Source organism: Prosopis cineraria, unplaced genomic scaffold (assembly GCF_029017545.1).
Source record: "Prosopis cineraria cultivar Desert tree isolate PC_DT_omini unplaced genomic scaffold, ASM2901754v1 PC266, whole genome shotgun sequence".
NCBI classification, from domain to species: Eukaryota; Viridiplantae; Streptophyta; class Magnoliopsida; order Fabales; family Fabaceae; genus Prosopis; species Prosopis cineraria.
Window position 1 is genome coordinate 14,524 of NW_026555593.1, and position 15,280 is coordinate 29,803.

At 27.5% G+C, this 15,280-nt stretch overlaps 1 protein-coding gene across 1 annotated transcript; it reads right to left on the reverse strand.

Annotated features, from left to right (window-relative positions):
• Window positions 1-2,511: 2,511 nt before the first annotated feature.
• LOC129296139 (leucine-rich repeat receptor-like serine/threonine-protein kinase RGI4) lies at window positions 2,512-14,755 on the reverse strand. Its single transcript, XM_054934730.1, has 4 exons — window positions 14,253-14,755; window positions 14,072-14,157; window positions 7,929-8,072; window positions 2,512-2,783 (listed from the first exon to the last, which is right to left on the reverse strand). Exons 1-4 carry the CDS (start codon window positions 14,753-14,755, stop codon window positions 2,512-2,514), a joined length of 1,005 nt encoding a protein of 334 aa, XP_054790705.1.
• Window positions 14,756-15,280: the final 525 nt, after the last annotated feature.

Below are 15,280 nucleotides of genomic sequence, written 5' to 3' on the forward strand. Positions count from 1 at the left end.
TATAAATTTACTCAAAACAAAAAGTTGAGTTTCACAAAATGTTTGTGAAACAAATTCTTTATGCTGAATCAATAACTTCTCTAGTAGCACACACATTGTAAAGAATTAGCTGTATTCTAACTGTAAGCTTTTGAGCTCTTTGCATTGTATGGCAGAGCTCTAGATAATTAATTATTCTTTTGAAGATACAGCATTTGAAAATTTAGACGTCTATGACACATTCTTCTTCTTCTTGTTTTTTTTTTTGTGAAATTACATTCAATTTTAGATGAAGGAATTTCAATATTATTCAATGAACAAAATGAAAATATTATACTATGTTTTGCTAAAGATGTACCTTGTAAATTATTTACACTGAGGTCTAAGTCTTGGAGCATATTCAGATTTATTGGCAGTATTCGTGAGCTTACTGTCTAAGAGCTCATAATTTTGAAATCTCAATTAAGACTAATTTCTTTATGATTATTAACATTATGGTTCAAAAATCCTAAATGAATGAAACAAGATATAAGAAAAGCATTGCAGTTGTTTCTAATTATGCAACGAAAACCATTTAAAAAATGACAGTAACGTATAATGAGTTGTTGAAAGCAACTCATTATTTTTTTCAGAAAATTATTATGTGCGTTGATGTGTGAAAACATTACATCTGAATCCTCTGTTAGTTTTGTGATACATATAGGTGTGCCCTTTTTATTTGTAGTTGAGGTGATGCTAGCAGACAGCTTAAAAAAAAAAAAAGAAGTAAAGTTTTCAAAATTTGAGTATTGTTTCTTTTTTCTGTTTTAAGGAATACATAAAACTCTTTATGTAATTCATTCAAACAAAAATTATATTCTGGTATTTTTTTTAAGTTGTTGAATAGATCTGCAAATTTTTAACAGTAATTTTTTATTTAAATAAAAATTTATGATGAACATTTTTGAAGTTTTTTAAAAAACAAATTCATTGTTACTCAGAGCAATTGCATAAAAAAGCATATAAAAAGTAATGCGTGCATACGCAGAAGTTAGCACATCATAATTTATTGGCACTAATTAAGATATAAGTATTCAAGCATAGTCAAATTTTCAATGCATCTTGGTATATGAAAGAAGATGCACACTTAAAGACATACACTTTTGAATATATAGTTAATTAAATTAAGTTTTTAAGAAATTAAAGCATAGAAAATTTGAATATAAAATTGCAGCATGTCTTGTCTTTAGTATGTAGATCCACTATATATACAATTTTTTATTTAAAAAATCCTCTGCTTCATATGAAATATTTCATGGAAAGTGCTAACAAAAATTATGGTGTTTGTTATTATTCACCAAAAAAAAAAAGTGAAAAGGAAAAATTTGTAATTATTATAATTTGTTGATTACGGTCTAAATTGTCAAAGTATAATGCACGATACGTGAAAGAGGATCCCCTACCGTGTCATTTGCACACAACTTTCCTTTCCAGCATTACACACTCTCTCTATTATTATTATTATTATTATTATTATTGTTGCTGAAAACATTCCACACTCTTAACATCACAAGTTATATGCAGCCAGAAAAAATAATATAACTAAATAGAATATATTTCTTTACATAACTTGAATAGTAAAATAAATTTTTAAAATGTTATACTTATTTTTTCAGCGCGTAATAAGCTAACTAAGAGAAAACTATGGCTTTTGGGTTATATATATATAAACATATTCTTTAATCTTTTAAAATACATTTTATTGAGCTTCGCATGGCTTCAAAAATATTTAAGATTGAACGTTGAAGGTCCACAAGAGTCCCTCACAATTATCATGTTTTCTTCAAAATAATGTTGGTCGGAAATTATGGAGATGGATAAAAATTTTATAAAAATAGAAGGAAAAAAAAAACAATTGTGCTTGTTTTGTATTGAACTTTACTAAAGATACGAGAAAACATTACAGGATTAGAAAAAGTTTAGAAAGCTCGATAAAATATATATAGAAATATGAAAGAATAAACAATTGTATAAGATGGAGCAATATCTTCTATATTTTAGGTTATATGAAAACCCCAATAAAACATAAAAATTTAAAAAAAATACAAAAATTATAAAAAACACTCAAATATCTCACCTATTATAAGTAGGATTTAAATACTGAAAGTAGAATATTCTATAGATTTGTAATTTACCATATTGTCATATTATGTTTTTTAAACTGCTACTATGACATTTGTAAAGATTGTGTACAAAAGACAAATTCATTGGTGAAGTGGCCAGGGAAGATTTAAAATAACTAAAGCATAGTCAGGTTTCTAAGCTTTTTGATATGGAGCCAAAATCTTATTAAGAGATAAACCTAAAATAAAATCTGCCTTGTGATATCACCAATTTGTTTAGGAATGCATCTTGCGAAATAGCAACAAAACAAAAAGTACTAATGCTATTATTGCAATCATTAAAGTGAAATTAAAATATATTGACAAAGAAATAAAAGTTGGTGATTTAAAATAGTGCGCCGGTAGCAAATACCTGTAAAAGAGTTGTATTCTAAATGTAAGTCTTTGAGCTCTTTGCATTGTATCCAATTGGATGGCAGGGCTCCAGATAATGCATTTTCTTGAAGATATAGCCCTTGTAATTTTGGAAGTCCATGACATACACTTGAGGGAATACTTTGGACAAATCATTCCAGCTTAAATCAATCACTTGTAACTCTGAAATATTGAAGATATTTGATGGTATTTGGCCAGAAAGATTATTTCCACCCAAATATAGAAGCTTTAGATTTTGAAGATGGCCAATCTCTCTTGGTATATCTCCTGCAATATTATTTGATGAAGAAAAGAAAAATAAAACTAAATGAGGTAGAGAATTAAACATGGAGATGTATTGTAAATAAATACTCATTGCTGTATAAATACAAATATAAAATATAAATGCAAAGGCAGTTCCATTTTAATATATCGTGCAAGAGATTCTCAAGGAATGTATGATTAATATATTTATTATTTTAATTAAAAACATTTAATCATCACAAACATATCATAAATTCATAGTGTGATAATTAATTAGTAGAGTCATCAGAATTGTTTGTGATGATGCACAACGAACCCATGTGAAAAGAAGAAAAAAATTTGGTAGTAACTTCACTTGTGCTGAGCCTCTTTTATAAGTGTATATTGTATGTTAAATAGGTGGATGTTGGCTTATATTTGACTAAATTTATTAATATTCCATACCTATTATAAGTAGGATTTAAAAACTCAAAGTACAATATTCTATAATTTATAATTTAGTATCTTGGCAAATCACAATCAATATAATGTATTTTGCTAGACACAAAGTATTTAACTTTGATAAATTGATAGTCCTCAAGAATATATACTTGTTGCGTTATGGTTCAAAAGTCCCAAATGAAAGAAACAAATTCTAAGAAAAGCAATGTACTTGTTGTTTATGATATTGCAAAGAAAATAAATTGAAAAATATGACAGGAATGCATTATGACTTGTTGGAAGTATTGTTAAGTTTCAAAATTATAATGATGCTTACAATAAAAAATATAGAAATAACTGAAAATTTTCATTGGATATCAACATATATCAATTCTTTCAAAAAATTAGCTTTCCAAATGAGAAGACATGTCCTAGCTAGCATTGATAAAATTAAAATAACTAAAGACTTACTTTTATGCATAAAGAATTATTGAAACAAGAAATTTTATGAATTCACAAAGTAATAATAGAACAAAAGATGAAAATAAAAAATAAAATGCAATGTTGTTCTTAATTAGTAATGCTAAGAAAATCATCTAAAAGAAGAAGTAACTACTTAGAATATCATAATCTGAAAAAAAATAAATAAATGAACTTAGATACTCCGGAAGAGAGGATGCCTTAACTAGCACCATTAAAATCAACAACAACTCAAGTCCTTTTTGAACCAACCAGAACTAAAGATTTTTATTTGTTTGAGTTTGTGCATCGTCCCTTAAATGATTACCATTTTATTTAAATAAAATTCAAGGAATCATCCTTCAAACAGGGCTTCTAAGTGATGTTGTCAAATGTAATTCCATATATACATTCATCACACACAAACACACATTAATACATGTGTGTGGAACTTTAGTTTTGTTCTAAAGTATTTTGGAAATCACATAAAAAACAACTGTGGGTAAAAATGATTGTAGAGATATCTCACGCATTTGCATGTATCATGATCCTCTAGCTACTAATAAAATGTCACAAAAAACTAATCCTCCAAGTTTTTGCAAGGGAACATCTTTTTAGTACCTACACTATATATATAATGAAAGTGAACAAACTAATTAATCTCATACAAAATGATTTTACATAAACAAATTTTGTTCACAATGACAATATATAATGATAACATATAATGTTATAATAAAACTAAGGGTTAATATGAAATTTGAACTTTGAACTATAGTCCAGGGGCAATTTGAATCCTAAACTTTAAAAAGATGCATTTTGAACTCTAAAAAAAAAAGTGGGGGCAATTTTACGACTATCGTTAACTTTCAACAAACGTTCAGTAAATTCATTTAGGAAAAATTGTACTTTAGGCCTCAAGTTGACATATGTTTGTTAAAAGTTAACACATACACAAATTTATTAAAAAAAAAGATAAAGTAGGAAAAGAAAATGCATGGTTGTTCATAGTAATGCAAAGAAAACAACTAAAGAGAGGAAAAAAACTATAGTAGCCAGAATATCATAATTGGATGAAAAAGTTAGCCTTGTAAATTATTATTTTCAAGACCTAGCACTTGAAGCAATCCAATTGTCCAATATCTTCTGGTATATCATCTACAAAAATAAAAAAAAAATTAACGCTTAAAGATATTGAATTTGAATTGGTCACAGGTGTATCTATTAATAATATTTCGCACGTATGTCATAGAGACACAAAAAAAGATGGCATATTAATCCTACGAGTGTCCATATATGATGAATCTTTTTAACAAGTCTAACAACACATGCAAATTATAAGCAACATATTGTGCAGTAATTGTTTAAAAAATTTTACGTGGTTTTAACGTAACTACAAAAGAAATTCTAGAAATCATCTGTAGTGACAAATTGTCTAGCTAGCTAAAAGAGGATGACAAAGAACATTGGATTGTTTTTATCTTAACCAATTTAAAAAATTATTATCAACAATATGTCATTCAAAAATAACAGTTACAGAATTATGAAACATTAATTTTCTCAAGGGAATTTTATTTGAACAAGGAAGCAAACGTTTTCAAAGCTGTTTTCATCGACACAAAATGAGCTAACTTTAATAATTTGAATACCCGTAGAGGAGGGCAAGAAGTTGGAAAGGTACATCTTTAAAAAAAAAATCAATAACACGGAAAAAATGTGTTTTGGATATATGCAACATATTTTACCCATAAAAAGAGTAAATTATTTTTCTTTTATTTTTTAAATAGCTAAATAGATTTCATCACCACCAAAAATTATATCATATAAAGTTATAAATTTTTCACAGGTAAACAAATCATTAATGCCAAAAAAGTACCTAGAGATTTCAAAGGAATTATGCCATTGTGCCAGACCTGATTTTTTTTTGTATTTTCGATGGGATTTTATAGTCATTTTCCCAAGTTAATATGTTGTTAATATATTTATATATTTGTATTTCTAAGTTTTATATTTGCATTTAGAAAGCTTAGGTGAGTTGGGTCTGGGGGCTCACCAACGCTAGGACAGGCCTCCTTCAAAAGTTACTTATAGATGTACTTACAAATCATCCAACAAAATATTTGTAAGTTTTATATTATTATACACCCTCAATTATCTAATAACATTCCTCTCAAATTATAAAATTAGTAAATTACTTTTAGAAATATATATAATAAAATTTAAAATGGAAATTCAAATATATACCATAATTTGTTTTATCTATATATATATATTTTTAAAAAAAATCTCTTGTCTATCTTTGATTCTCATTTCAGCCCCAATTCAAAATGATGGAGATAGCTTAATAATTTGGTTATCTTTAGAATTTTTTTTTTCATGCCATCTAAAAAATTCTTGCGAGTGAAAAGCTATTAGCTGGATAAATTGATTACACATTTTAAGATCATTCGTAAGATGTTTGATTTATTTTAGTGGCGGGTCATGTATGATATAGCTTGAACTTGTTCTTTTGGTATTTTATACCAAAGATTAATTTTTGTTCAAATAAAGCCCAATATATGCCATGCTGCCACTCTAATCATTCTATAAATCCCAATCAGAATTTGATTTCTTACCCGCTTATTCCTCTTAATTAAAATTCTAATGATGTTTATAGCCAATAACAGCAAAATTGACTGTCATTGATAAGCAACAAAATTGAATAAACCAACTTTGAATTACACGTTGGATCCATCCAAATTTTACTTTCTGTTTACATATTAACATTATGTACTCTTTGTATTTTTGGGTCCATTTGCTTAAAGATTAAAAAATAAGTCATTATTAGATAATTTAGGGATTTGATAAAATAATTATTCTGTAAAATTTTATAAAAAGCAGACATTATTTTATGTTTGGTTGCAATAATAAAGGATAATTATTATTTAGTTATTTTTAAATTATTTATTCTTTTTTAAAAATAATTTATTATTTAATTATCTTAAAATCTTAGTATATCTTCTTGTATCCCACATTTTAAAACATTCTCTCTTGAAGTAGTTACTTAAAATAATAAAAAAATTTACTTTTATATTATAATTGTTTTTAAAAATTTAAGCAAAAATTGTTAAAATCACAAAATACTTTTTTTCCAAAAAAGTGATTTTTTATAAAATAAGCTAAAACAAATGGGCAGTTTATCTCTTAAAATTTTGATAATTAAGTATGGTAATCTAGAGCAGGCAATGAACCTAGGATACCCCAGGATATTGGATGGTCTAGTACTAAAAAAGAAAAAACCAAAAAGAGTAAATAGTTTGGATATGTAAAAATGTGGTATACTTTAAAATATTTAATCTAAATATCTAACCTAAAATTTAATTATAAAATATGATATAGTTTAAAATATTTAATCTTTATATATTATGTCATTGAGATTTATGGGGGTTATAGTAAGTAGAACCTTAAAAAAAAAAAAAGGCTACAATTGTGACAATCGAATTATCAAAAAAATTTCAAAAGTTATAAACTAACTTTTTATATAATTATGTGTGTGTATCAATATAACAAAATAAAAAGTACAATACTACAACTGCTGATATGCTGCATCTATGAATGATAGATTTGGTGATGGGCTTATGCTTCTATTACCTAAATTACAGTGTCATTTTTGTTTGTATTTGAAGAGATATTAGGGTGGGAAAGTTAAAAAAGAGACATGGGCTTTATTAAAATTGGATTTAGTAAATATGCTTGATTTTTAATTTCATTAAAGTCCTTTGAAATTAAAAATCAAACATATTGTTGCTGGTTCTAATAGGATGGGTGTCTTCACCATCACTTCTTTTGTCTAATCTACTAGTTAAAATTATTTGGCTGATCTCTCTTATGTTGTTGCTGATTCTGTTTTTGCTCTGTTGCTGTTTGCGATTTCAGTTGTGCTGTACTAGTTTATTTGCCTTAGGAATATATCAGCAGTTGGGAAAAAAAAAAAGTCCTTTGAAATTTAATGAAAGTTTTCTTACAAGGGACCTAACTGAAATTATCCCCTGTTATATTTAAAATCTTTGTAACAGGTTGAGTTCTCAATGACATTATAAAACATTACAAATTATGTAAAAAATATAATCCAATTTTTGTTTTGTGAGAAAAACAAAGTTTATTCTTGACTTATACATTTTGGGATATACAATTAATAGCATTTCGACGAAACCTATTAGCATCTAAGTTCATAATTTCAAGTTGCATGAGACAAGAAGTAAGAAAAAAGAAATAATCTATAGTGAATTATAATTTGCATAAAAATTATACCTTGTAAATTATTGGAACCAAGCTGTAATTCCTGAAGCGAAACCAAACTTCCAATGCTTCTAGGTATGTAGCCAATGAGTTGATTTCGACCCAAGTACATAATTTTAAGATTTGTAAGATTGGCAATCTCATTCGGAATATCTCCTGCATTATTGCAATAACAAATAAAAACAGTAATGAGTGCTTGTATATATATTATAGAAAATCATAGAAATACAATATAACTTTATGGAGATGATCATGGACAACATATGTTGTATAAAAAATCATGTAAATTTAAAAACCATTAAAAAAGTATCTCTTGCATTATGGCTCCAAGAACCCAAATGAAAATGACAAAAACTAACAAAAAGCATGCAAAATATTTGTTCCTAGCAGTGTAGAGAATGCTAAATGATGATAATGCACTATGTTGTGTTGAAAGCACAATGACGGAGTTACCAATATCACAACAAATTAAAATTATATATAATTTGTAGATTCATTTATTGCACCCTACTAACGTAATATATATATATATATATATATCTCATTCCCCTCTCCAACAAAATCAACGTTGAATATGATATTGTAAATAGCTTATTCTAAGGCATTCTAAACACGTGTTAAAGTTTTTGAAATGATTTAAAGCAAATATATGAATTTATTTGATATTATTAAAGACACACCTATTAAGGAGTTGTATGATATCAATTCAAGTGAGAATAAGCTAGAAATAGCTGGAAGTATTTTTCCTGAAATAGTTAATGTGACCAAGATCTAATTGTTTTTATTTAAGCAAAATCAAGTTTCCACTGCATCTTGTTATGTAATAAAAAACATTAAATCCAATTATATGAGATGATTTTGCAATTTTAAAGTTTCAGACAATGTATTAAAATGATACAATATAACTTTATGAGATTATTGAGGAATACATAAAATCAAAATGGAACCTTTGTCTTTAATTTTAGACATATGCCTAATCAAATTTACAATAACTACATATAAATCCATCCCATAACGTGCACTGGGAAAAAAAATTAAATATTAGACATCAAAACAACGAAACCACACTGTTCAATACCATTAAATATCTTAACAAATCATAACACGAATTACAAGACAAACACATTGCATTGACCTTTTACACAATATGTAGTGTATATATATCTAGATAGATAAATGTTGAAGAAATAAAGAAAAAGATAAACTTTCATTTAAAATTTTCACTTACCCTGAATTTTTTAACTATATTCAATGTCCTTAATTAAACAATTGTTCAGTAAAATTATGACATCTAAAAGACTATAACTGTTAAAATATTTGAAGGATATTTTATTAATTTTTCCTTTAAAAATAATATTGTTAAGTTGTTGAATCGCAACCCCTCCTAGTGATATAAGACTTGTAGGTTATTATTATTGTTGTATATATTTCATTATACCATGTTATAAGAGAGCAAAGTTTAAAAGCTAGACCAATCATTAAATTGATTGAGGCACATTCACAGTTTATTGATTGAATCATGGTTAGACTGGTTGCTATTAAAATGAAAAACTGTGAATTTATAAAAGGATAAAAATAAATAAATTAAAAAGAAAATAATGAGTAATAAGTTCCCCTCTATTTAGTTTAGCACATAATCTTATAATATACCACAGTTAGTACAAATATGTGTAATATTTATGAGTCCATACTTATTATATATATAAAAAATGACAATGCATGAAGTAGTTTTACAAATTATATAAAAACTAAACTTAAAAGATTAAACCCGAGGAAAAATATAAATAAACGCTTGATATTACCTTGACTTAATAGATATTATGAGTGTAGCCAAAAAATTAGTGAAGATCGAAGAGGAAAAAAAAAAAAAGTGAATCTCTGATGCCTCTGGACAGGGATAATAATAGAAAAAGTGATTGGTGAAAGTCCTACATTGATCGTCTGAAAGTATTGGGTGGTGAGTCAATCGAGAAGCTGGGTTCACATGTGGGGTTGAGAAGGTTTTAAGAAAACCGCAGCTCATTGCCCCCAAGTTTCAAAAAATTTACAGTTGCGCCTCTTCTTCTTTTTTTTTTTTTAAAAAAGAAGTTAACATGCATTTTTTATTTTTATCTGTTTCTTTATGGGAACTGGTCAGGTTTTTACTAATTTTACTAATTTTACTGGTTGTTTACTGATTTACTAGTCTTTGACTACTTTTGGTGACTTTATTTGTGTCTGGGGTATGGAGTTTTATCGCTTTAATAAAAACTAAGAGCTAGTTTTCAATTTGACTGGTTGACTTTGGCCTAGACATCAAGAGGAGTGATGTAGTTTAATAAAAATGTACAATAATATGCTATTTGAAAATATATATTGTATGTGCACAAAATTAATTATATGCAAAGCCATATATTATATATTGTTCATTATTTAAACTGGCATCCCTTCATTAAAAAAAAAAAAAATCTAACATCCCAAACAAAGGAAGCAAAGAGAGAGACAGAGAGAAGTTGTTGTTGACAAGTTTTTAGTGCTAATCAATGTGCTGTGTTTTTTGAAGAGTTAAAGTGCTAATTTGCCCTCAATTACTTTAGGTACTCATTGGACACCCTCAAATCAAGGGGGCTCAACGTTGCCTCCATACTTTAAAAGTGAAGCAATGTCATCACCCCATTAAATATTTGTTAATTTAATCATTAATTGACTAAAAACATTATACAAAATGACCTAAAAATTATTAAAAAAAGTCGTAGATAATTACAGAAAATGACCAAAATAATTATAGGAAACAAATAGGTTCCGGTGTCTAATTTGCCTTTCGTATTTTGTCTTTGGCTAGCAATATTTATTTAGTTTACATTTTTTAATAGAATATCATTCTCATTTTATTTTATCTAATGTGGCACTAATAATAAGACTGTCAACTAAGCAATGCAACACTGTTAACTACCTCTTCCTTCGGTGAGAGTAGGGGGATTTCCTTTAGCACAACAAATTGTTGGCCCAAGGAATGAAAGAAGGGAGAAAAATCATCAGTCCCACAGCACTCTTGCTATTGATCGGATTAAGTCTTTTATAAAGAATGCAAACCATAGGTGCCACATAGGATGAGTTACTGAGGACTTAGTTACTTTTTGAAAAGAAGGGATGAATGGAGAAGACAAAAGAAAGTATAAGAACTGAGTCAAGACGATTTAAATTATAAAAAAATAAGTCACAAACTGGATGGAACTATATGGGTCAACTAATTAATTTTTTCATTAAAATTGCTTTGAGGTCTTTTTAAAAACAATTAAGTTTTGAGAAAAAGGTAAATAATAAAAAAATTAACTAATAACAACTTCTATAATTCCTAAAAAAATAAGAAGCTTTCAAAATGAAATAAATTTCTTACTTTATATAAAAATAAAAACTCTCTCTCACATGCATATTTAGAATAAGCTTTTTAATGTCATGATGTGAAATATTTATCATTTATATAGCAGCTCGTGACATAATAAGGTATAACAAAGCTCAAAGAAATACAACACGAAATAAATTTGATTAATTTATCTATCGTAAATAAATAGATTTAATTATCCTAATTTTATCATACAATCAAATAATAATGTTTAGTGTTATCAACAAAATTAATAATTAGTCATTGCCTTGAAGTTCAAACCCTTGAGGCATAATCAAATTTTCAATCGCTTTTGGTGTGCAATTGCAAAGCCGATTATCACTTAATATTATGTTCAGATTTGCCAAATTACTAATTATATTGAGAATATCTACTAGGATGTGGTCATTGAAAAAATTGTAAGATATGCTATTAGACCGTAAAGTATGAGCATAAAGAGACCAACTTTGAAAATTCAAAAAATAGTTGATCTTAAATGGTAGTAAACATTTTTTGATAGAAAAATGATACTTTTATTAGTTTCAAATTTGACTGTTGTCTTTTGCAATAAATTAATCCTGCAATGTCTGCTAAAATAGACTGATTTTTTTTTTGTTAGAGTCCATGTATAGTAAAAATATCATAATAAAATAAAATAAGCAATAAAGAAGACAGCTCTTGAACCCAATAGGAAAAAGAAGGAAATAGGAAATTGATGTATCTTGATATGTATCCATTAGTTTGAACTGTGTTTAGTGTGACCAATCGAATCCTCATATTCGAAGAGTTTTGTCCCAAGTCGTTTGCAATATAATAGGGCCAAATATCTTAAGAAAGGAAGATATTTTTCATCATATATACTATGATTAAATGAGGCTATAGTAGATTAATTATTGAGACGAATAAAATTAGTCAAAACACTTTCAGCACCCAAATTGAGAGAAATAGTGAAACAATATTAGTTCATTATTTGAACTTGTGTCCTGCTCGTACATCATTAGTTTATGCATGTCTTCAAAGTTACTTTCTTGTATGATAAACTATACTATAGAGCATTGTTGTTGTTACATACTATGCATTTGAAATTAATAACGTTCATGTGTTATTATTTGTTTTTTCACTTAGTGCAGTATTTAGTTGGATTGCATTTATTTGCAACCAATTGAATAAATGATAAATGAGAATGGGATAATCATAATTAATTTTGTATAAGGTATGAAACAAAAAATAACCATAATCTATTTCAATATTCTCAAATATCTCTTGGAATACAACATTAGTTGTTCCTGAAGATGCCTTATTATTTTTGTTGTGGACCAGTATCTTTAGGCCTTTTGCGTAAATTTATTTTAATCTGACTAAACTAATTACATGTACAGAGGAACTTATAATAGTTAATGTCTTATTTTATTAGTAAAGTATCAAATGCGTGTTATTCAAGGTCTAAACTATAATTATTTATTGAAATGTTAGAAGAGCATAAAAACAAATGAAAAGATTAATGTTATTTTATAATTTAATGTTATGAAAAAAATATAACTTCATTCCCATACTAAAAAAAATCATGCTTAGTAAATAAATAAATAAAAGAAAGAATAGTGCGCCTAAGGGACACACCCAACATAACTCAAGCGGCACCTCCCACATGACATAAAAATAAAATAAAAAATAAAAAAAAGCGCTTGGTCAGAAATTAGATAGAATTGAATAGTTAGTTATATGCATATATTTAAACAACTGGTGCCCAATATAATAATTTTTAAGAGCATAGGAACCTTAAAATATATTATGGGTACATGCTGTACAGAAGAAATCAGACTATGGAAGCTCAAATTAGTTCTAAAAAAATAGACATTCTATTAATAAAAAAGAGACAAAATCAATGATTTTTATAACATTAAAAATAATGAGATATTGACGGTCGAATTGACAATTTGAGTTGTTTCAGATCTTTTTTTTTTTTTTTACACGAATACACAAATTTATATCATACCTATTGAGTACACAATATAAATACCGATGCAGCTTATAGCACAGGGAAAAAGTCACAGAAATCATTTGAAGATTTTTCCTCCATCATGATGATCTAAAATTTTTAACAACTTTTTCACAATCAGATTCATCATTCTCGATAGTAATTTCTCATGATTTTCTTCGTAAAATGGGATTTGGAAACAAACAAAAGAATGCTTAAGACATGCCCTACAACAAGCACATGCAAATTTCTGACACAAATTTGTAATGTTATAAAAAGTAGGTTGTATTATATAAGTAATAATTTATAACGTAACTGCAAAAAGAATTCTGAAAATATATAACTTAACAATATAAAATTGTCTATCTAACCAAAAGAGGATTTCAAAGAACATTTGATCAATTTATCTTTCTGAAATAAGAATATTTTATTATCACCAATATATCATAAAAGTTCATGGTAAAATAACTATCAAACGTATTATTTTGCTTAGGTGAAGTTAATTTTAATATGTAGGAAGTATATACTGATCCAAAGCTGATTCCATGAAATGCAAAAAATGTGCTAACTTTGATAATTTGAATACTCGTGAAGCTAGGAGGGTTATGTAAAATGATAATTAACAAAAGTTTGTTGATGAATTTATTCCAACAAATATAAGTAAACATTTTACAACAAATTAAAGAAGATCAACTGAGCTTGATAATAAGGCTCACATAAATCCAATTAAAATTAAGCAAAAGGATTTCCAAATAGAAAAATAAATTTATATCATTGTAAAATAGAAGAAATGCTAATAACACATTACGCAAGACATACCTGTTAAGAAGTTGCGAGACAAAGACAACAACTCAAGTGAGGTAAGTTGGAGATAGTTGGAGGTATTTTTCCTAAAAGCTTGTTTACTGCAATCCGTAAAATCTTCAAACATTGAAGTTTTCCAATCTCAAATGGAATGAATCCTTCAATAAAGTTATCATTCCAGTTCAAAGTCTCTAACTTTGACAAATTGGATATGCTTTTAGGAAAAACACCTCCAAAACTGTTGTTACGGAGATGGAAGTGTTGAAGCATGAATAAGCTTCCAATCCAAGTTGGAATTTCTCCCTTGAATTCATTGTAGCTCAAGTTGAGAATTTGTAGCTTGTGTAATTGGATCAACTCTTTTGGCAACTCACCATAAAGGTTGTTACTATGAAGGTCAAGTTCAACCAAGAAAGACAGATTCCCAATTTTTGAGGGCAAAGTTCCCTTGAGACCCATCTCACCAAGATTCAAGACTATTACTCTCTCATGGTGAGCATCACACATAACCCCAACCCAATTGCAAATGGAAGAAGAGTTGGACCAATTAGCCAAGTAATTGTAAGGGTCCTTAACAGAAAACTTCAAAGCAAGTAGTGCCAATTCATCATACGTAGTGAAATTGGTGAAGCATAAAGTGAAATGAAAACAAAGTAGGGAAAACAAGAGAAAGGGGAAATGAAAACAAAGATTTGCCATGGTGGATAGGCTGAGGGCTTCTTAGATTGATGAAGTGGTCGGAGGAGAAGGTTGTACTATATATATACACGCTTAGGAATTCATAAGCACAACTTTTAAATAGGACGGATGATTAATTATATGCATTTAAACTAAAACTGTTGATTATGATGTTAATGGTAGAAATTTCTCGGCTCAATTAATATCCCTCGTCTACTTTTGTGTCAATCAGTGGCCATTAGTTATAATTAATCTAAGGTGGTGGGGCCTGCAAAGAAGTTAGAAAATGAAGAGACATTATTAGCATATTCTTCAATTTGTTGGAGATTATGTCCATTTGATATTGGAAATAAAAAATGAATTTGATAGGGAGATATTAATCGAAGGAAAATGTTATTTTAATATCTTATATAATATATATAGATATATAAGAAGACGAAATTGTTAAAATAATTGGAAAATTTAAGAAGAAAAAAAATATGTGAACCATTTGGATTGCGTCAACTACTTTTTCCTTTTGACTTAACTCTTGAGCACTTCGATTTG